This window comes from Lissotriton helveticus, chromosome 4_2, assembly GCF_964261635.1.
Source record: "Lissotriton helveticus chromosome 4_2, aLisHel1.1, whole genome shotgun sequence".
In the NCBI taxonomy this organism is placed as follows: Eukaryota; Metazoa; Chordata; class Amphibia; order Caudata; family Salamandridae; genus Lissotriton; species Lissotriton helveticus.
Window position 1 is genome coordinate 123722629 of NC_136064.1, and position 23767 is coordinate 123746395.

Below are 23767 nucleotides of genomic sequence, written 5' to 3' on the forward strand. Positions count from 1 at the left end.
TGTCTTACTCGAGCAAAACCAGGCTGGGTTCCGCGCGCATCATAGCACGGAGCTAGTGATGCTAGCCATCCTGGATGAGTTAAGGAACAGAGCTGACAAGAAACTCCCTGGGGCCCTGGTGCTATTAGACCTCTCCGCGGCTTTTGACACCGTTTGTCATAGTCAATTGTTGCTGCGGTTGAGGGACTTTGGCATCCAGGGCACAGCACTTGTCTGGCTCTCCTCTTTTCTCCAAGGGAGAACTCAGAGAGTTCAATTGGCGGATCTATCTTCAACCACAGTGCCAATCACCTGTGGTGTACCACAAGGCTCAGCCCTTTCTCCCCTTTTATTTAATGTTTATTTACAACCCTTGATTTCGGCCCTTAACCAGATGGACTGTCAAATTTACAACTATGCTGACGACACCCAAATTGTCATCCAAATGGAGGATTGTCTGGATCCTCACGCAAGAATGCAGAACATCCTAAGATACACTGCTAATTGGATGTCTCCGAATTCGCTGAAAATCAATCCAGACAAGACAGAGGTGTTGCCAATTACCACCATGGGCAACCCCTGGAACGATCTGTTCTGGCCATTAGAACTAGGAGCGCCTCCAGAACCTACCGTAGTAGTGAAAAGCCTGGGCATCTCCTTGGATGGGAGCCTGACGATGCAAAGGCAAGTCTCTGGGGCGGTGGGCACGTGTGTAGGCCTCCTTCGACAACTCAGGAAAATTTCCTCACTTCTGTCCTTTGCCACCCTAAAACGCGCTGTTTCGGCTATGATTCTAGCCAGGATGGACTACGGTAACTCACTTTATGCAGGGATCCCTCAAAAACACCTGAACCGCTTGCAGATTGTTATGAACGATGCTGCTAGATTGATTTTCAAGAAACCTCGGAGAACGCATGCTTCTCCTCTATTGCGTGAACTTCACTGGTTACCGGTCAAACAGAGGGTTTTGTTTAAAGGGCTCTGCATCACACACAAAGTCCTGTATGGAAAGGCGCCAAGTTACATCAAAGCCCGTCTGGCCCCATACAAACCTGGTAGACGGCTGCGCTCTTCAGATGCCACCTTGTTAAATCAACCGTGTTTCAAACTATCCACTCTGGGTGGTCGTGCCTTCTCTAACATTTGCCCAGCTGTCTGGAATAATTTACCTACCGAACTGCGCAAAGAACACAACTTGTTGCCATTTCGGAAAAAATTTAAAACTGTGCTTTTTCAGCAAGCATGGGGTGTGCTGTAATTTGACGATCGGCTCAGAACTTGGTTGGTATATACCTCGTAAAGCGCTTAGAGACCCCTGGGTGATTACGCGCTATATAAATAAAATAAATAAAAATAAATATTTGGAGAATCCGTGCTTCTCACATGGACAACAGTATGTGGCCAGCTCAAGCGTCGGAAAACCTTCGGATTTATTTGTGTACACACCAGACAGAAAAACAAAATTAAACGTATATCCACAAGCACTCGAATAAATAAACAGAATTATAACAACACTTTAAATTGTTTTCCATATTAAAATGAATACGTTTCAATAAAAATGACACAATATAAATTGAATGTTATCATAACAAGTTTCCTTACATTTCCTTTCTTTTGAGATCGCAGCAATGCGCGATGGGTAAGCTAGTATAAAAATAAAACAAAAGCAAATACACACAAATGTGTACCCAAAGAAATTATAAAATACACAAACTTAAAATCATGGTCTGGATCATTGTGGGAAACAAATTAGATTAGCCAACTCTATTTCAAACATTGCTTCTATCCTCAACGGAAGACTAAATGCGAGGATTTAGGGATAACACCTACAACAGCCCCCTCCTTCTCATAAAGACATGTAACAGGTGGACATGTAAATCATCTTCCATGTTGAGGCTATTAGGAATTTTTGTGTTGAATCTCAAGATGTATCAGGATTTTAACTGCCTCAGATACCTCTCTCTGTTGCCTCCCCTTGGTCTCGCTAGCACTTGGTCTAGCACAAACTATTTCAGGTTGTTGATGTCACTGTTGTGGACCAGCTCAAAAGGTCTTGCCAATGGATACATCTGATCCCTGTGCCTAATGGCTCGGATGTGTTGCAGGATATGTTGGTGTACACGTAAGATGGTGCTCCCTACGTATAATTTGTGACACCTCCATCTAAGTGCAGGGATGACATACTCACTCCTGCATGGAAGTGGTTTCACTATCTGCCATTTGGTGTCTGAAAATGGCAGAGGCACCTCCATTGTGTTTATGCCATATTTGCACGACTTGCACTTGTGGCAAGTCTGAACCCTTTGCTCCCACTTAGCCAAGTCTCCTGCTGTTTTATTCCGGGAGTATTGTTAGCTATATCCTTTCTCATGGACCTGGCTTTCCGGAATATGAACAGAGTTCTTTTGTGTATCCTGGGACCAAAGATTAGGTCACTGCAAATAAAGTGCCAGTGCTTTTGGAAAATGGCACAAATTTTATAGCGTTGTTCACTGAACCATGTGATGCACTTTATGGTTTGCCCTGTATCACTTTGCATGTTCTTCTCCTGCTTACCCTCCGCAAAAATTAGCTTTTCTCTGGGACTCATATTGGCCTTTACTCTGGCTGACTGAAACGTGACGACTTTGCTATATCCTCTCCTTAGGAATGTCCCTGCTAACTATGTTTAGGCATTATAGAGATTTTCAGCATTGCTACAGTTCCTCTGCATGCGAAGGGTCTCTGCATGGAGTATACTATTTTTAAGCTTTGTTGGGTGGAAGCTTATATATATATATACATATATGCTGAAAAAAAGACAACAGGGATGAAATAGGAGGTAGCATTAAAAAACCCTAAAAATGTTCTGAAAAAAACAAAGGTTATAGTGAGGTGGCAGATAGACAATAAGATTTATTTTAAAAACCTAGGAATTCCCTGAAAAAAACAAAAGGTGATATGGACCTTATAGTATTTTACACAAATGAAACCATAGAAATTCTGCAGTTACAATTATCTATACATTATGCCCTTGCAATGCACTGATTAATAACTCACATATTTCATCTGGATTGGCTCCTACATGCCCAAGGCATTAGACATCATAAAGGCACCTACTCACCAATAAATTGTTGAGAAGCCCTTAACAAAAATTGTGGACTTAGAAATAGTAAAATCTCACAAGCAGTCACGTCTTGCATGTGTACACAGAATTCTCTTTGTTTAAAGATAATTTACAAGTCAGATGTCAGACTATATAGCATACATGCAAGTAACACAGGCAGAAAGTGGCGGAAGGTTGCAGCTGTGACTCCACCATGGACCTGAAGGAACTCCATGAAAAGTATTATACTGCCAAGGCGGTGAGGGAGATGTATTTGACACAGGACTCTAGCTTTTATGAGGGTGCCATTTCTGAAATGTTTTCTCATTTCATCAAAAGCTTCTCATCAGGTATGTAATATTCATGTCTCTGCTCAACCACAGACAGTAGTTTTTTTTAAGCATATAAACTCAGGTTATCGTACCAGAACATTGTAGTAAAACGGTCATCTGACAGAAATACATTGTTCAAACCATTTGCTACACGAGCGTAATTATTATATGAATAGTGAAAATGCTGACATGATTTCCGGCAAAATGTGTCTGATTTAAAAGTTTGTGTTGTGACCACCACAAAGGAACAGCAAATTCAACCCCACTCATATATGTATGCAAGGTAATGCAGACATGGGAGCAGAGGGGATCCGGCCTAGTCACTCATGCATATTTATAAAAACAGTTTTTGAATGTAGTTCTTCTATAGGATTATTGTCTTGAGTTCCATTAGCAAACATAAATCATACAAGAGTATTTCTGTAGCAGGTTTTCTTTGGGTTTTTCAGAGCGTCGCTGAACCATGTGGTTTTCCTGTTGTTGGTATCAATCAATCAATCACTTGCCTGGGGGGTTCTTGAGAGGAGCGAGGTCATCGGAGCAGTTGGTGATCCACTGTGCAAGGTTCTGGGCTGCGTTGTTGGTGTCAGGGGTGTCGACTGGTGGGTTCTGGCTCAGTGATGTGTTTAGCTTGTTTGTTGTGACTTTGATCCAGCATCTGCGGGGGATCTGTTGCGTGTCGTGGTGGGATGTAGTCTTCTTGTAGGTGAAATGGATGCAGCTGTGGTCTGTCCAGTGTAGTCCGGTGGAGTGGCTGTAGGAGACATGGTCGCTGGCAGAGAAGAAGGGGTCGAGCGTGTATCCAGCGTAGTGGGTGGGGGTGTTCATCAGTTGCTTGAGACCGAGGTTGCCGAGATTGTCGAGCAGGGTGGTGTTGTTGCTGTCTTTGTTGTTCTCCAGGTGAAAGTTTAGGTCCCCTAGGAGGATGTAATCAGGTAAGGCTAGGGCATGCGGGCTGATGAAGTCGGCGATAGTTTTGCTGAATTGAGTGCGCAGGCCCGGGGGTCTGTAGATGAGCGTTCCATTAAGTGTGGTTTTGGGGTCGGTGTGGATCTGGGAGTGTAGGTTGATGGTGTTCCTGTAGATGATGGCGATTCCTCCTCCGGTTTGGTTGTTGCGGTCTTTCCGGGTGATCTTGTAGCCGTCCGGGATGGCTATGGCAATGTCTGGGGGCGAGGAGGCGTTCATCCATGTTTCCATGAGGAAGGTGACATCTGGTGCTGTTGTGTTGAGGAGGTCCTAGAGTTCGATGGCGTGCTTGTGGACGGAGCGGGTGTTGAGGAGGATGCACTTGAGGTTGTTGTTATTGTTGTTGTTGCTGTGTTTGGTGGGCGGGGTGCAGGTTCGAAGACAGGTACATTTGCAGGTTTGGCAGGTGAAGGGTTCGGGGTCCGCTACGGGGTGGCTCAGTAGCATGCGGGTGTTCGTCCGGTGTTGAGTGCGTTGGGGGTGGCGGTGTCGTATCTCAGTCGTGTGTCCTGGCTCCCTCGGGGTCCAGGGGTTCTGGCGCTGGGCGCGGTCCAGGCACGGACCAGCGCGCCTGCTGCACGCAGCACTTCTTCTATATGAGGGGCTGAGGGAGGGAGGAGCAGCTGGGAGGCGGGAGCGGGATGGCGAATGGGAACAGTGGGGGGCGGGGCCGCAGGGATGCAGCAGCAGGAAAGGTGGTACAGAAGGAAAAAGAGGAATGGGGCAAAAAATGAAACAGCGGAAGTCACAAGGGGATAAAAATACAATAAAAACAGAATGTAGAAGGCAACAAGAAAACGAGGGACCAGACCAAAGGGCAGAGGGGACTCAGGTAACAAGGGGGCACAAGGGCACAGTAGAAGTCGCAAGGGAATACAAAAATGCAATAATACAGAATGCAGAAGGCAGCATGTAAACGTGGGATAAGACCGAGGGTGGAAGGGGATCACACAACAACAGTCAGTGGTGGGAGCAAGGCGACAGCACAAGACGGGGGCAGCAGCACAGGAGGACCGTGTGGTGGCTGGGGGGGCGACCTACCTGAGGACAGGGTCAGAGGTCGCTCCCTTCACTGCTGCGCTGCCTCCATATGGGGGGCTGAGGGAGGGAGGAGCAGCTGGGAGGCGGGAGCGGGGCGCTGAATGGGAAAAGTGGGGGTGGGGCCACAGGGACGCAGCGGCAGGAAAGGTGGTACAGAAGAAAAAAGAGGAATGGGGGCAAAGAATGGCACAGCGGAAGTCACAAGGGGATAAAAATACAATAAAAACAGAATGCAGAAGGCAGCGAGTAAACGAGGGACACGACCAAAGGGCAGAGGGGACTCACATAACAAGGGGGCACAAGGGCACAGCCATATTACATCATATCATTTGTGTAGAGGTGTAAGGAAATGAGTCATTTTGTGTGGTCACTCCCAAGTTCTTTAACTGATGTTGCTGGTTTTGCAACTCTGAGAGTGCACTGAGGCCGCTAACCAGACCTCAGTGCCAGTGTCCTGACCCTAAAGTGTATGTGGAATTGGCTATACCCAAATGGAGATGTCCAATTTACCTGTAAGTTCCTAGTAATGGTACCCTGGTACCTAGGGCATGTATCTTAGATGAGGAAACCAGGGTGTGCAGTTGGTGCGACATTGAGCACAACATGTATTTTACATGTCCTAACAGTAAACACTTGAAATCACCATTTTTACTGTGGTACCCTGACCCTGCAGCTGTGCTAACTCCTGAACGCTGAGACCAAAGTGGGAACTCCGAGGTAGAAAACAACTTATTACATTAAGCCCAACTTGTGTCTTAAGTCAAACTTGATGTCACATGTAGCTTTTACAAAAACTGCCACATTGTAAACTTCAAAGGTTTTGTGTCTTTCTAAGCACACATTGAGCCTGTTCCATGACACAGCTTTCTGCCCTCTTACACAGACGTGCCAATGGCTCTCAGGAAGGAGAAAAATGAGGGGCTGTAGGCAGGGAGGTGTTATCTCGCCCCTGCAGGAAGCCACTTGGGTGTTAGCCCCAAAAGGCAGGTTTCAAAGTAGAAGGCTCATTTTCAAGGAATATATGTCACACTAAGGAAGAGGACTGTCCCATTGTTTAGACACAAAGTCTGGCACAAGGAGCTGAGAAGGGTAGCTAGTTGCCAAACTGGTTTCCACAGGGTTTGGCTACAGAGGACTGCAAACCAAAAGAGGTGTCTCGCCATCAAGGGAATAGGCAGAGTGGTTGACACTGGGATAACCAGATGCCACACTTTCAGGAAATGGTCACAAGGTGGAAGAAAACCTGGTAGCTAATTGGCTACTGCCCACTTCCTACCCTGAAGGCATTTCCTGAGCATAATCAGGACCTCCCTTGCAGTCAAACCTCAGGAGTATTGACCAAAGAATGACCGCCCTACTGTCCCAAGGAACTAGCAAAGATTGACTACCGAGGCTGCACCTGTTGGTTAGCTGAGGAAGGGACTGTGCCTGACATCTCCTGCTCAAAGAGAAGCCATCTCCAGAGCCAAGGAAATCCAAGAGACTCCAAAAGTCAGCTGGATGGCCTTCTGTTCACAGCACAGGGACACAACAGCTGAAGATGCCAGAAGGCAAGTTGGGAGTCCAAAGTCTTCTAGTTGCTACCACTGCCACTGTGCAGCACCTGGGACCAACATAACATAAGTATTTGTAAAGTGCACGTTCACCTGTTGGTATTTTGGCACTAAGTAACAGAAGTTCATTGTTACCCAACTCAATGGTACTCATTTTATCAACCTCAGATGGATGAAAGGCTGAGTTCGCCCATCAGGATTTGAACCTGTGACCATGAGGTCGGACCAGACCCAGCTTCCAATGCCCACAATTGCACCCGAGCTTACTGAGCCCAGAAGTGCTGTTGGAGAGTTACTGGAACCCAAAAAAGATGCGTTGTCTACCCGGGAAGGATCGGCCAATGATCGCGTCACTGGGGGACTGGTACTCCAGTGGCAAGAGGACTTTAACCAGAGCAAAAGAGGACCTCATGGTAGGTGGACCCTGTAACCAGGAGCTCTGCACCATCTTTGTGGACTGAAACACACTTGCAGGAAGATATTTTCAACTGTGTTGCATCCACAGCATGCCATACAGTGAATGCCCCACTACCATGACGCACATTGAGAATATCACTATCATCTACTTCTCAAAAGATGCCTGTGTCAGTTCTCCAAGAAAAGAAGAACATCCCAGCTACTATCACAGGCATGTTTAGGCAGGAGGGCCCCACTGAACAAAACTACCCAAATGAATGTTTGTACATTGTGAATCTGTAAAAACTGTTAGTGATGTACCTCCTCCCTTTTTCTTTTGAGTAAGGTACTGAGTAGGACCTTTTTTGCCAGAGTGGATGTTTCAGTGCTGCATCACGATGTGCTGCACTTGGTTGGACAAGCTTTGCAACAAAGTGTTGTTCCACACATCCACCTGATGAAATACATCTGGACTAGTTAACAGGCTGCACAGTAGATCTCTTTTGCATGGGTACAGCAAAATATATCTCCATGCCTTGACGCCAAAGACATTTTTAAGAGCAATCAGTGGGATGCAACAGTGGCCATGATTGCAATTGAGAAATCACATACAGATTTAAACATCTTGGATGAATTTAACAGCAAGGCGTATGAAGGGATGCAACCCAATGGTCTCAAAATTGGGTTTGTTGCCAGTAACATAAAAAGTCCACATTACAGTAACATACCCAAGGCCATGTCAGATGGAGGATAGCTCGGGGTCCTGTGTTTGACCCATTGCATCAACCTGGTGCTGCAAGACTTCCTGGAAAAGGAAGACATAGTCAGCAATATATTGACCACCTGTAGAAGAATATGCACTCATTTTAGCCATTCTTTTAAAGCCCAAGAGCAGCACAGATTATTCAGCATACTAAAAGAGAACCAGTTAAAGCCCTAATACAGGAGGTGCCAACAAGTTGCAACACCAGCTTTCACATGTCTACTCGAGCAGTACAATCTGGTCAACGACATGTCATTCAAAGAGGAGGGGATGCAGTTGGGAAAGCTATGACCATGGATGTGGACAAATGAGACCCAGTCAAATGCCTAACACAGATCCTATTCCTTTTTGAGGTTTTTACATAGTAAGATAGCGGTATGAAAGCATGATGGTTCAAGCTATTCAATTGTTGCATCTCCTACAAGACCAGATAAGGAAGGTGTCTGAGAGGTTTGCCCCCACCGGTGTAAATGAAAACACAGGAGCACACACCTTTGTTGAGACCTTAGTCCTTGGCTTGGCTTCTAATATAAGGCTGCAACGTGGCATCATCAAATACAAAGAGTACATTTGTGCCACACTACTTGATCCATGGTACAAAATAAACTGCCCACTTCCACTTCCATTCCCATTTCAGAAGGGGATGTTTTAAAATACAAGAGGTGGATTGTATAGCAAGCTGGAGAATTGGAAGAAAAATATCTGGTCCCACTCTGCATTCTGGGGTTCTGCCTTCAACTTCCAGAGAAGGCAATCTTGTCTAACAGCAGCCAACACCAACATCAACCAGAACACTGGGAACAACAGCAACATAAGGACTGAACACAACCTCTGCACTCTATTAGTTTAAAAAATGACTAGCCATCGGATTTTCACAGTGTATATGGATGGTTTAAAAGAGGTCTGGGTATATCAAAATACACTGATGTGTTTGTATGGGAAGAGGTGCTAATGACCAGAGCTCAGCAAGCTGACAATAAAGTATCTGGCTTGTCCTGTCACCACTGTGTCTACCAAATGAGTGTTCAGTGCAGCTGGTACAATTGTCACAGTTAGAATGACCAGTCTCTCACCTCAAAATGTAGAGTGATTGACTATGATAAAAATGAACCAACATTTACACCACACAATTACACTGTTCCTGAAACGGCAGCATAGGAAAAAGAGGTGGGTGATTGGTCTGAAATTGAATCAAACATGTTAGCTCACCAACTTCTTGGTAAACCACCTGAATTTGAGGATGAACTCAATTTCCCTGACTAAGTATGCCAGTGACCCCATAGAACTTTTAAAAAAAGTTATTGTTGAACTTAGTTCTTTCTTTGCAAAAAATAAAACAATTAGCTAGAGGAACAATAATATTTTTATGTCAGATTTATGCTGTCCCACCTTTTTTATTCATCAGGTATATATTGCTGGATTGCAGTTGGACCAGTGTGCAATGAAGAAGCCTGCACTATCCCTTCATGACATTAGGGACACTTCCAGTCCCCCTTGTATTCTTATTGCCTAGAGTGTATCACTTTTCGCATCACTTAGCCCTAGAAGGTCTGTCCCATAAAACCATTCATTTTTTTACAAGACTGCCTGCCAATACCAAATACCAATGTTTTGCCTGCTACTAAGATGATTTAATAACTAATACCTAAACCACTGTTGTTTTGATTGGAAGAGGTAATTTCAACTATTGTAACAGTGTATGACTGATTGCGTGAGTGATGATTTAAGCGGATTGATGATTCATGCCATGGCAGACATTGAGGAAGGGTGTTGAACTGTAATGTGGGAACTTGCCTGAGATGCAATATCTGGGGCCTCAGTAGTGGCCGATCATTTATTTCCCTGGATGTGATTGGCCATCACAAACTCTCTCAGCAAAAAGTGAAACAACCTGAATAGTCCGCTCCTATAAACGAATTCTTATTTGCACAATTACTTAAAATCATTTCAAAATTGTAGTACATAAAGAAAAAAGTTAGAGTAAAATACGGGTCTCACGCCTTTATAATGCGTAAAACATGTATAAAAGATTAGAGATGTCCTTTAATCAATAGTTTCAGACTGTTTTTAAATGTAGTCTAATTCTAAAATTTGTTGGTTTTAAAATTACACATTTAATAAAGAGGTCCCTGTTCTCATATTGGTCATGGGGAGATTGACCCTTAATTCATTGCGGGACATATTAGTACCATTCAGTTCTTTCTTGGACGGGTGACTTCACTGTCACCAGAGACTCAACAGTTACAGCCACACACTTGTCGTCTGTGCTGTTTCCGATTAGGACCTTTCGTGTCATATTCATGAATTTGCCGAATCTGGCCAGGTCAGAGGGCTCCGTGCTGGACTGAAGCATTGCCACCGCTTCAGAGCATTTTCTGATCCCGTGCCTTAGGAAGATTTGTTTCAACAGTATACGTCGATGTTGTAGTAAAGCGGGGCACTAGCATATTAGGTATACCAATGATACTGCACTCTGATTACACAGCCTGCAACTGACTATATTGTTCAACAGTTTCCAGCCCGGTTACATTTCCTTTATTGGCAGGGGGACTAGGCGCGCCCATTGAATTCCTTTAAGAAACTTCCTTCCCAGAGGATTGTTCACAGAAGGCTGGATTATATGGACTCATATGCAATAGTTTAGCCGGCCAGCCCTCTGATTACCTTCAGTCTTGCTATGTCTTCACTCCTTGATATCTGGGTGGTATGGTTATTTAGCGCCTCCTTTATTGCCGGGTAATGTTGTGCTTCTTGGGACCAGGCTGCTGTGGATAAATCCAACTCTGTCATTGTCTCCAAACAGTATTTCTGCCATGGATTCGGTGCCCCTCAAATATAGTACTCAATACCTTCTTAAGGGAACTTTTCTGAGGTTTTGTCTTTTTAATCCAATATTTGATCAGTGTGCTTCTGCATTTGTAATGTTGTTGTACCAGGCCACATTCCAGCTGAATCAGGGTGTTTTGTGTGTACTAGGGGAACCTAAAGCTTACCTGATGTCAACAGGGGGGAGGGGGTACCGGCTCCTTTTGGCTCCAATGCCATTTTTCTGCATTTAACGCTACTACCCCTCTGACTTGCCCGGAGACAGGTTGCCCGGCAGTGGCCACCAATGCCATTTGTCCTCCGGTGTCAATCTCTTTGCTGCCTCCACCACTGCTTCACCCAAGTCCTGCCCGGAGTCTGGCTGCCCGATGTGGGATCGCCCGACCCGGCCTGCATTTTGGACCCCCGGATGCCTATACCACTCACACCGACCCTCCCCGTGACTATCGTCTGCGGCAGCGATTCCCGCCCTGCGGTCCAACCTTACATGGGGGCCGGGATTCCATGGCCAGCCTTGTTGTTTGAGCGCTTTAACTGGGACAGCTACAGCTTCCATATGTCCATTTGTCTTGCATGCTGAACATTGCCTGATTTTAAAATGGCGGTGTTAAATAATTATCGTGATTACTGTATATCGAGAGTGGCAATCCAGGCTTGTAAATAGTGGTGTTGTTGCAGCTCCTATATTTCATGTGGAACGTCCCACTACACAACTCATTTCTTTACAATGGGTTTCCTATACCAAGCGCATAATGGTTGCTAGAGCCTTAGAAACCAACTGCCGGACTCTAAAATGGCTTTGGTCAGGCACCTTCAGGTTTATGCTTAGTTATAAACAATGGGCTTAATGCCCCCACCAGCCACAGAAGATGTGAGTCTCACCCGATGTCCTTTGATCTCCATGACTCTCACAACTCTAGCTTTACTTGGTCCAAATCCAACATGTTCCCGCCAAGAAAAATACATTCCATTGTTTCTAACCCGAACAGAGAACCTCCTTGTAACCTTAGAGACAGCAATATTGACAACCTCACCCATGTGAACGTTACCCAGACTCCTTCCCCCTAATCCATTATGGCTTAAATGTGTACTACTTAATTGCAGATCAGCCAGTAAACACGCCTCTGATATCTTTGCCCTCATCCAACACAAAGGTTTAGACACTACCATAATCACTGAAACTTGGCTAAATCCCGCTTCCACTCCTATCTTAGACCTCCTAGTACCTTCCACTTATGACATAATTAGGCTAGACAGATCTCTGAAGTTGGGTGGTGGCCTAGCCTGTAGTCACAGGAACATACTCTTGATTTCTCACTTAACCCCCTTAATCTCCTTAACCATCTATTTATCAGTCCCCTAACCCTCTTCGCCCTAGCTGTGTGATTTATTGAGGTGTGGCTTAAATTACACCATCAATGAATCACAAACTTGGTCAGACGGCTGTGGTGAAAGCAACACCAACTTACTATAGAATCTTCTAAGCAGTAGCTCACTGCAGCCCATTACCAACCTGCACATTAAAATCTATCCATATTTTAGATATAGAAGAAAGAACATCAGTCATCCACATCATTTGTCATGCGTTAAGATGCCTATCCATAAATTCCTAATCTAAGCTTGTCCTTTTGAGACTTTAAGTTCATTTCTGATAACTTGTTGATTTCACAAATAATACTGCTTGATCCACATTAGCTAAAACTTACTAGTTTTGTTCTTTTCTCTTTTTTTTCTCTTAGGGCTTGGATTCCTTTGGGTAACCAGGCTCTTTATGAGTGCCCCTTCATTCATTCATTTTTTAGTAACATCAGGCTTTCTCATTGTGTGATCATGGTGTCACTCAGGTGGCGTCAATTCTTTGTAAATCTTTGATAAATGTATAACCCACTAACTCAGTCTTTATACTTTGACTTAGTTGCTTATAATGGATATTCAATCAATCATTTAGATCAATCCTATATTTGTAGCTCACCTGAATGGACCTGGAAGTGGGACCTCACTTGTGAAATAGTAATGCCGCCCCTGTTATCGCTACATGTATATTAAGGTAGACAACAAGTATTGATGACTTTTAACTTGGTAAGCAAGTAACTAACTGCTACTGTTGTTTAACTAGATATTTGTACACAATATAGGTCATCATAGCAGCATTCCCAATCCCGGCCTAGATAGTTGGAGAAGTATAAGTCTAGACTTTACATCTAGTGTTACGCTCACTCTTAAGCTACAAGCACTTAAATAGGCTGTGTAAAACTACGTGTAGCCAGCCGTGCAAAAGTAAAACTACTTGAGGCATAGATTTAGAGTGAATAAAATAGTTTCCCCTTTATTTCCTTCCCAAGAAACCTACCCTCTTTACCCAAACAACATTCCAGCCCCTCTCCATACAAAACTGACCCAAGACCTAAAACTCAAAATGTACAAGAAAAGGTCTCTCTAGTCCCAGATTCCTACCTAACCAGTACACCCATCCCCAACAAACAGCAAATTCCTCCCCTCCAAAAAAACAATAAAAAAGGGCTAGAAGAGGTCACAATGGATGTTGGTCCAGATCCGGTCTAGGCTCTGCTCCTCCGTGGTGAACCAGCCCTCGATGGTGTCCAGCCGGTGCAGGATGCAGTGCAGGAATGGCCTATTGTCTGTAGGGGGGTGGCAGCAGTTGGCTCTGGTCAAAAGCTCATCCAGTGCGGGGTACCGACAGACAGAGTGGTGCCTCCTTGAGGTGTCGCCAAGTTGAGGTAAAGTTATCTACCCAGCAGTTGACGGAGCAGTCACTTTTATAGGGAAGAGGAATCAGCAGCAACGATGGTCCCGTATTATATCTTTAAGTTTTGTTAAAGCACAATTCACTGTATGCAGCCTTGCCTGATCTTAGGCTATGACGGCTGAAACTTGTTGACCAATACATTTCATCACACACATGTGGTTTAAATCCATACCGCAGGTGCACTGTTTTTAGTCCTGGCGGTGAGAACACACCAATAAAGCACTCTTTGTGTCCTCTCTGGCTAGTTTTATCATCACTTTCCCACATTTGATTTTTGTTTGCGCGGCACCCTCACTCACACTATAGTGTCCCATTTGGTGGATTTAGATTATCCGTGCAGAGTAGGCACCAAAACATCCCTGTGCTCCTCCCTCTCAGAGAGGGGTTTGTAGCCCTCCGTGGAACTAGGCTTTTCCTCTGAGAGGAGAATCCCAAATGAAAACTCATGCCACCTATGAGGTGAGGGATTTTGTCCTTAAAAGGGAGCATCCCACGGCTCTCCTCTTTTCTCACACTAGAACCCAAGATTCTATTTTGTTTTTCTGAGCAGGTGGCTAGCACCTGCAATGAGATGGCCGGGATGCTGCAAGCTGAAGGGAACTGGCTGCACAGGGCCTGGCTCTTGTGTGTTCTTTTCCTCCTCTTCATCTTCCACGACCACCAGCCACTGTTATTCCAGCTGGATACTTTTCAGCCTCTGCCATTACAAACTAGCTAAGATCTCCTGCTTGGTGGGTGGTTTGGCTGGACCAGCAGGAGCAGATATGTAGAGAAAAACAAAAACGACACATTATAAGTAATTCTCTGTGTAAACAATTGTTTTAAAATATTGAGTGAGCACAGTAGCAGTACATTTCTGGTCCCCTAGGGCCATTGGAATTTATTTCATAAGGTTATTATGATTAGTCCAAATTTAGGTTTTAGCCACACATGTTGCCAAAAAATTAAAAACACTGACTGTGTGATAGATAAGTATTAAAAGGGAGAGAATAACATTGTTAAAGGATAAACATTTGTGATTTGATTCATTTTTTCTTCTAAAAACTTTTCACATAACTAAGTAAAATCAGACACTTTAAGGTGAAAAACAAATGACTTCTCATTAATGAGTACAGCATTATGTACTATATAGAGTACAATTTTTGTGTGGTGCTAAAAGTCACCGCTTTGTCGCCGCTTTGTTGCCGCGGCGACCAACCACGGCTGTTTCTAGGAAAGCCGTCCGTCTCCCATGTATAGCTTGTTTGGATATCCAGACGCCTCCAGAAGCCCGCTGGGAGGAGTGTGCGTATCACTGGCCTGCAGGAGTCCACCAATACTGGCCGCCTTCAGACCTACGTGGAAAAACTTTTTCGGGACATCTTTGGGGCAGAGAATCTGTCTCAGATCCTCATTGTGGAGCGGGCCCACAGATCCCTTGCCTCTCGTCCTTCACCAGGCACGGTGCCACATCCCATCATTGCCCACCTGCTCAATTACTGAGACTGCGATGCCCTCATTCGTCTGGCCCGGGAAAAAGGCGCAATAAGACACAAGGACAACACCCTTGCGTTCTATCCTGATTTTACCGCTGCAGTGCAAGAAGCCCGAAGTGAATACCAGCTAGTGAACAAAATACTCATTGCGGCAAAGATCCCCATGCCATGATTTTTCCAGCGTGACTGTGAATTGACAACAATAGGAGTCCTTGGATCTTCACCAACCTAAAGTCTGCAATGGACTGTGCGAAGACCCTGGCCCGGCATGCCCGGTACCCCTCGTCTGAGGCAGATGGTGTTGGAGGCACATCTCATGAGGCGCTGGGCGAATAGTGATGCTTGAGGGGTGCCTGAGTAATGTGACTGCTCTGCTCCCTTCTGCTTTGATCTGGTTTGTGACTCCTTTCACACCAACTACATTGAGACTTGACACTGTGGCAATGGACTGATGCTCAGGGGTATACTTTGTGTTGCATGCAGTCTTCTACACTCTCAGACTAATATAATTCAGATGCAGGATGATCTATTCTTATAATGTGTTCTCACATGCTAATGGCTAGCTGACACTAACACTTCTGCTCGGCTACCTCCCATTAAATCGGGAGGGATTCCGAGCTCCAGCTCTCCCACATGGATGATCCCCACAACTGTTTACTATGTTGGTGCTACGTTTGTGGGGCTATTTTGGGGAGTTTGGGATGGCTTTGGCATGTTGGGGTTGGTAAAGAGGGTGGGGGTGATGGGGTGGGGGGATCTTGTAGGGATTGGTCATGTGGCTGTCTTTATCACTACGTTTAAGTTCACTGATGATGCGCTTCCATATAGTGTGATGATATTGTGCTCAATGTATAATATGCATTTGGTTAACACGCTGCTCACTACGTAATTACCTGTCTTACATGGAATGTACGAGGGCTCAACTCTCCTAAGAAGATACGCCAGGTGCTGACATATTTAGACCGCCATGATTTCCCAATTGCTCTCTTGCACGAAACACACCTAACCCCACACTCTGATACCCGTGCTGGCTCACAATGGTATTGTCACAGACTGGCCTCCTACTCCTCTTATTCTCGTGGTGTGTTTACAATGATCAGGAAGAGCATCCCGTTCTCCATGCTCAAAGCTTGCATTGACAATGCAGGGCACTACGCCATGGTACATGGGAAACTGGCAGACAACCCAGTCACCATAGTGAACATATATGGCCCGAACATAGATGACTCTGGCATTTTTGAGTGCATTATGTCTGCCCTTCGTAGCTGGCCTGAAGCTATGATATTATGGGGAGGGGATTTCAACACAAACTTAGATCCCAGTAAAGACAAGACCAGTGGTAGAGCAGGACAATCCCCGAAAATGGCCCGGATAATTAGTGATGGAATGGCTAAACAGGGAATAATGGATGCATGGCGGCAGTGGAACTGGGACAAACAGGAGGGCACACATGCACATGGCAGCTGGTCGTGGCTAGACTATTGGCTGGTAAGTGAGACAGCGGGTGGCTGGGTATCTTGTGTGTAAGGGTTGCCTCACACACGGTCTGATCTATGATCCGGTCTGTCTCACACTACATTTCCCAAACACTGCACGCTGAATGCTCAACTTGCGACTCCGTCCTGAGGCCTTGTTAGATCCTTTCTGTGCCACGACTGTTCGCGACGCTATCATGCAATACTTCTCTTATAATAAAGGCTTGGTTGACAGCGCGATTACTCTCTGGGAGGCCTTTAAGGCCACTATACGGGGCACTCGTACAAGCACAGCTGCCTGTATCCTAACCGACCTGCAGGGGCAGCTTAAGAAGCTTGAATCCACACTGTATGACTTTGAACGCGCCTATGAGACCTCGCCTTGCGACCATTTGACACTTTGAACACTCCATACCCGTTCCGCTAGAGGGCAGAAACAGATGCCACATGATCATAGTTTAGAAAAGTGGAACACTCGCCTGACCACGCCACTCAAATTTAAAGATTAGGAATATCGCTGCCAGCTCACAGGCACCCTCACCTCCAACTGCAACCTCCGAATAATTCATTTTAAATACATACACCAAGCATACTATTCCCCACACAAACTGTTAAATATGGGCTCCACAACAATGACAAATGAAAGAGGTGTGGCGTGATGGCTGCTGATTTTTGACATTGGTCAGTGGTCACCGCATGTGTGTCTGTTGGGACTTGTGCCCTTGGTAAGCTGGTGAGGCTAGCTTTACTCATGGCTAAAAGATGTGTAGCGATGATGTGGGATAATAGAGCGGGTCAACTGACAACAAGCTTGCCAAAGAGTGCATAGAGTACCAAATTGTCGAGACAATTTGCTACTCTATGCGGAGGATCTGCCCACCACTTCCAAACCTCATGTTATCTGGGAACCTCCGCTACAATATCTGAGATCAATTGAGCGAGCGAAGTCCCCAAACAACACAGAAGACTAAGTATGTACTTAATGCAGAATTGCACATGATACCCTGCCATGCTATGTGAACCATTTCTATATTATATTTGATTGACAACTCTGTTTAGGCTACAAGTTGTTCCGCTGGTTAAGCAATCTGTCAAGTTTAGTGCTGATGCTTTGTAACCGCATATATTTGATAAAACGTAATAAAATAATAAAAAAAATACACATTGTGAATTCCAACCATGCTTCATAACTTTTAACTTTGCCCCAGACTCACATGACTAGATGTCTGTTGTTGGCGCATTACTCTTTTAAGTGCTGTTTTTTACTTCAAACTTTAAGAATGTATAACTCTGGTTCTACTGATTGGATTTTTTGGAGTTTTCATGTCAAAAATTTTACTAAAATTAACTCTGTTATTCTAAATTGCTGTGGGATTATTCTTATATTGTCTTTTCACTTTATTGTTAATTAAGTGCTGCAGAAAGACTTTACACATTGCCGCTAAGGTAAGGCTGACTGCTTGTAAGCAAAACTACCAGAGGGCTAAGCACAGATAATTTAGTTACTTTTGTAGTTCACCCTGACAAAGAATGTAGCTGTTGCACCGGAAGAGCTTACACCCTCCTCAATCAACTACCCAATTAGCCACTTCCATTTAATCTTGTTTGCTGATGAGAAAGGAACATGTGACATTATAGGTTTTCAGTTTGCTTACGTATGTATCTTTTTTCTCATCTGCACAGATGATGTTGAAGGAGAAACACTGATTGAACTTTCCTTCGGCCCCTACCTCTATTATTCTCTCCCAGTCTGTGAATATTTCACTGAGATCACCTTTGCCTGCGCAGACGACAACTCCATTCAGGAGACACAAAAATGGCTGAAGAATGAACCTGATGCCCTGGACTGGAGTCATATAATGAAGCTGATTTGTGAGCTTCAGGGCTGTGGGTAAGAGTCCTGTTCTCTAGTAAGACTGTCCTACTGTGATTTACTATTCTGACTCTGCATGCAAATCTCTTTTAAAGAAAGTTGCTGGTCACAAAGTGGAGCAGACATGGCTGGGGGCGAGCTAAAGAAAATCTATGTTTAGATGTCACTGATGTGAACTGTAAAAGAAGAAATAAACAATGTGCTATACTTGGGCTTCAATGATCACCAACTCAGTTACTCACAAACACAGATGAACCAAAGGCTTACTCAGCTACCATTGATTCCATTTTGACATAGTTTTCCTCTCACAAATGTCTCCATACCATCTCAATTCAGCTATAGATCCTGATGAAAGTTCTGATCAGTCCTCCATTTCCATGCACCTAAATATACAGTAGTACCGTCATGTCCTCAGCCCGTGTGATGAATGTTGAACATGAGTGTGAGTGACAGGGAGATTATGTGTTTTAGTGCTGACACCTGCTCTACTTTAATAGTGAGCATACATTGAATACAATTCCCCTCTTAGTTACTCAATCTTTTCAGACTTATCACTTTGAATGCATGCCCCGGTCGTACAACAGTACATTGAATGTATCTTGGTTGTCATTGATAATTATTGTTAAGGAGTCCTTGATGAACATTTTTAAAAATGATAGGTTGAACTATTGCGTTATTAAACGTTTAGAAAGTGGGCATTTTCTTGTTAAACCATCTGTGTGCCCACGGCTTATTTATTGTCTGGTTTTGCAGTGACGGGGGCTGGGCATGTGCATTCCCTGTAGACAGCCACTGGGGGGGTTGAGTAATGCCTGGCCCTACCTGGATGGCTCAGAGCTGATCTCAACAGACCTTGGCTGCATTTTGAATAGTGGGAGGAGTTTGCCTTGCACCTGAATAGGGTATGTCACCCTTGCTTAATCGCTCTGATGAAACTACACCAGTGAGGACAGAACTGGTTTGGACTGGGCTCATAGACCCTAGCACAAAGAAGAACAAATACAAAATGGGGTGTAAATAGCGGACCTTAAATCCAGGAACTATTGATCGATTCTGGACTCAAGAGGAACCTTTGTCAAGAAGAAGAGCTGGAGAGCTATGAGGAGGAGTACTGCCCCTGTTGCTGTGTTATGTGTGGAATGGGCCTGCAGTTGCTGCTTCTACCAATGAATGGACAAGGATTTGAACTTTGCTGTGAATTTTCTTGAAGAAGAATCCTCAAGAGCCAATGTGTGCTGGCCTCCTGTTCTGAAGTCTCGGTTGCCCAAAGACTTCACCTCCAGCTCCCCAGAACCCTATTGCTGCCAGGAGGTACCTGTTCCTGTTTTGTGCCTTTGAAGGATGTTACCACTGTTGGGAGCTGGAAGCAACTTGAAAGAAGTAAGAAAATACATTTCCATCGCTGCATCAATGCCGCCATGACACCACAACCTGCACTGAGGCCAGGGGCAGCGCTCTTGAAATGCACAATACACAGCCCAGCCTGCACCTCAGCTTCAATGCACTTCGACACCTTTAATTATCCTCATTTGTGATGGCAGCACTCACACCGCCAGTGCATGTATCCTGTTATTGGGGTGTTGATAACTGCTGAGGGTGACTCCTGGTACTTGCCAACTTCGCACAACCTCACCAGAACTGACACCTTACTGCCGATGAAACCGAATTCCCCTGTCCTGGACTCGACATGTCACCTCCAAGCTGACATGATGCATCGCTTCCCCCATTGTAGCCAGGGAGCCAGCCTCGGCCTTTGCCCTGACTCCTCACCTCCACAACAGCGTGCATCATCCTAGACTTTATTTTCAAGGTACTGTTTGTTTGGGGGTCCGTGTGACTCTGTAGCTGATGCTGCAATCCTTGGATTTGTCGCTGGTAGTTGATCCCCGTATTGAGTCATAACCATGATACAGTGTTTTTTAAAGAGGTGTGTTCCAGCTTTTTAATCAACTGAAGCAGAGCTTTATATATAGATCCGGGGTGCCCTGCTGAAGAATCCTTTGTGTCTATTTTTCTTTGTTACACCTTTTCTTCTTCATTCTGATGGTGGTCTGGGTGCTGGTATGCCAAAAACCAGAGGAGGAGGCTTGTAAGCCACATAACTAGAAGTGTCCTTTGTGATGTCTTTGCAGATGATTCAGACTTGGCAATTGGGGAGTTTTGCAAATTGAATACTTCTAAGAGATGCAGCACCAGAATATAGTTGTCAGATTACTGTCTTGAATTTTGTTTATACCAGTATAATCACACATGAACTGCAGCACTTCATGATTGTTATGTGAGGTGCCCCAGAGTATGCCATTACACAGCACAAAATTGCTAAAAAAGTAGCAAACAATCCCAGAGTTTTGTGTAATGTTTTTTCTTTGCTGAAAATACGAAATTTACTCTGAGGCCTAACTAGAATTAAGTCTAGGTGTAACTTTAATTATGCTGAAATATTCAGTGTAAAGTCCTGATTTTTACTACAACATGATGTGTAATCTTGCTGAATTCCTTGGAAATTATGCATGACTACAATACTCTAGACTGCACAAGTTATTCCCACACCTAATTAGAAGGTAATGTCAGCAGGGGCGTTGTTAACCCCACGCGTTAGCGCTGCATAAAGGGTGGGGTTCTTGATGGGGATCTTCAGTCTGCAACTCAGCAGACAACGGCTGATAATTAACCTGGAAGGGTGGGAGTGTGAGTGGATGGATGGATAGATGATAAATGGTTGGATGGATGGATGGATGGATGGATGGATGAATGGATGGATCTGGATTTGTAGATGGATGGGTGAGTGTAATGGTGAATGGATGGATGAGTGAAGAGGGGTGTAAGGATGATGAGATGATGGATGAGTGAGTGAAAGGACAGATGATGATGCATGGATAAATAGATGCACAGGTGAGAAAATAGATAGATGGAGTGAAAGGCTGGGTGAATAGACTGGTTGAAAGTGTGGATGAGTGAACAAATGGATGGCTGAGTGAAAGGGAATGTAGAGGGTCAGCTGGATTAAAGTGTAGACAAAATGTTAAGGCAAAGGGTGAGTGAAAGGGTGGATGGATGAATAAGTGAGTTAAAAGATGGATCAATGAGTGACAGGATGGATGTAGGTATGGATGAGTGTAAGTATAAAAGGATAGATGAGTGAAGGGATGAATGGAAGGATTAATGAAAGGTTGTATAGATGGGGATAAGACAAAGAATATATATATGGATGAGTGAGTGTGTGAGATATTGAGTGAGTGAGTGAATGAAAGGATGGATGATGAGTTAAGGGTAAATAGATGGATGAGTGGAGTCAAAGGCTGGATAAATGAATGGAGTGAAAGGGTAGATGTAAGAACGGATGAGTGAAAGAATGAATGTAGGTGTGAAATAATTAATAATTCTGTGAAAAGGAGGATGGATGATGAATGCATTGGTAAATGTGTAGATAGGCATCAAACAAGCAACTCATGCTGTGGATGAGTGAAAGGTCAGATGAATGGACAGAGTGAAACGAGGGGTGGGTGATTGAATGGATGAATATTTGGATGGATGGATGTATGGGGGATAGATGGATGGATGGGTGGATGGATGGATGGATAAATGGATGGATCAACTGGTCAAAGGATCGTGAAAGGTGAGGTGAAAGTATGGATGTGAGGTTCGAAGAGTAAAACAAAATAAGGATCGGTGGATGGATCAGTGAAACGGTAAATGGATCGATGGATGTTTGAAATCATGGATGGATAGAAAATGGGATAAATGACTGATGGATGGATTGATGAGTAAAAGTGTAAATGGATGGATTGATGAATGGATGGACAGATGTACTGTATAAAATAGTAGCTGTATGGATGTAATTAAAGGATGGATGAGTGAAAAGATTGTTGATGGATGGCAGGATTGATGAATGGATGGAGGGATGGGTGGATGGATAGATGGGTAAATGGATAGATGGGAGAATAGCTGGAAAGATGAATGGATGACTAAAAGGATAGATATAAGGACAGATAAATGAACGAATGGATGACTGAGTGAAATAATGGATATACGTATGAAAGGGAGATTAGATTGATAAAAATATTGGTAAATGGGTAGTTAGATGTCAAGCAAACAATTGTAAATGAGGTAGTTAGATGTTAAGCAAACAACTCACTCAAAAAAGATAAACCAGTACTTTTGTTGGGAAGCCAGGGAAGGGTGAAATGCACAGATATCATCTGTGTGATGAATTCATAGATTGTTGATTGCTCAGAGAGTGGTTTAAAGTATGAAGTACTAGTCATGGAGGCAGCAAACTTGAACATTCCTATCAATTATTATACAACAACCATGAAGACGGCCATCTGCATATTTTAAAAGGCATGTGTGAGTCATCAATTAAAAGTATGTTAATCAAGTTATACCTCTCTGCTTTCAGTGAAACATGGATTGAGAAGCAAAACATGTTAAAAAGAAAAGTCAAAAGAGTTCTCAAACATGATGTTTCTTGCAGTAACCCGCTGTCTCCCATCATCCACCCCCAGGCTGACTGTCTGCTCCTGGCACACTGTTTGGAGCACTTTCTGACAGACAAGAAGTCCTACTGTGATGCTCTGAAAAATGTCTCCACACTGTTAAAGACCGGGGGACTTCTGATAATGACTGCAACCCTTGAAACAACATTTTACATGGTCGGCACAACCCTTTTTCCTGTTTTCTGCATAGATGGGAGTTTTCTAAAGGATTCTCTCAAGTGGGCTGGATATGTCATTGAGGAAGAACACATTATTCCTCGGAAAATGGAATGTTTGTATAGTTTAACAGATTACAAATGTCATGCCTTTTTAAAGGCGCGCAAAGAAAGAGAAATGTCTTCCTATAGATAACAATGAAACTACCATGAGGCACACTGATAGAAAAGTAAGCTTGAAACCATCAAATTCCTTTTGCATTTTTCCCATAATATCTTTAGTACTTTTGTTAAAACTATGTTGACATTTAGCAAAAGATTAAAATAAATGTTCCATCAGCTGTACATACAATGTTGAGTATCAAAAGTGAGTAGAACTGTTAGTGAGTATTTGATTGAGAATCGGAATAAGCTTTATTCAACTTCAATCATATAAAATCACAAAAGCATCACACATAAATAAAAAGCTCTTAAGCATACCTTTGATTGAAGAATACACATGTACAATAGTTCTATATTTCATCTATTGACAAATAAACATAAACCACACATGTGTATGGTATAATAAGGAATAGTAAAACA

At 44.0% G+C, this 23767-nt stretch overlaps 1 protein-coding gene across 1 annotated transcript; it reads left to right on the plus strand.

Moving 5' to 3' along the window:
- The first annotated feature begins 454 nt into the window (after positions 1 to 454).
- Positions 455 to 23563, plus strand: LOC144751967 (nicotinamide N-methyltransferase-like). The gene is made up of 4 exons (XM_078639927.1): positions 455 to 663; positions 3242 to 3414; positions 18345 to 18552; positions 22934 to 23563. The coding sequence occupies exons 1-4, from the start codon at positions 455 to 457 to the stop codon at positions 23379 to 23381; spliced, it is 1038 nt and encodes a 345-aa protein (XP_078496053.1). The 3' UTR covers positions 23382 to 23563.
- Positions 23564 to 23767: the final 204 nt, after the last annotated feature.

Coding starts and splice junctions, on each gene's coding strand:
- LOC144751967 (XM_078639927.1), top strand. CDS start 455: ATGCAGAACATCCTAAGATACACTGCTAATTGGATGTCTCCGAATTCG. Junction 3,415..18,344: donor CATCAAAAGCTTCTCATCAG/GTATGTAATATT, acceptor TCATCTGCACAG/ATGATGTTGAAGGAGAAACA. Junction 18,553..22,933: donor TGTGAGCTTCAGGGCTGTGG/GTAAGAGTCCTG, acceptor CTCTGCTTTCAG/TGAAACATGGATTGAGAAGC.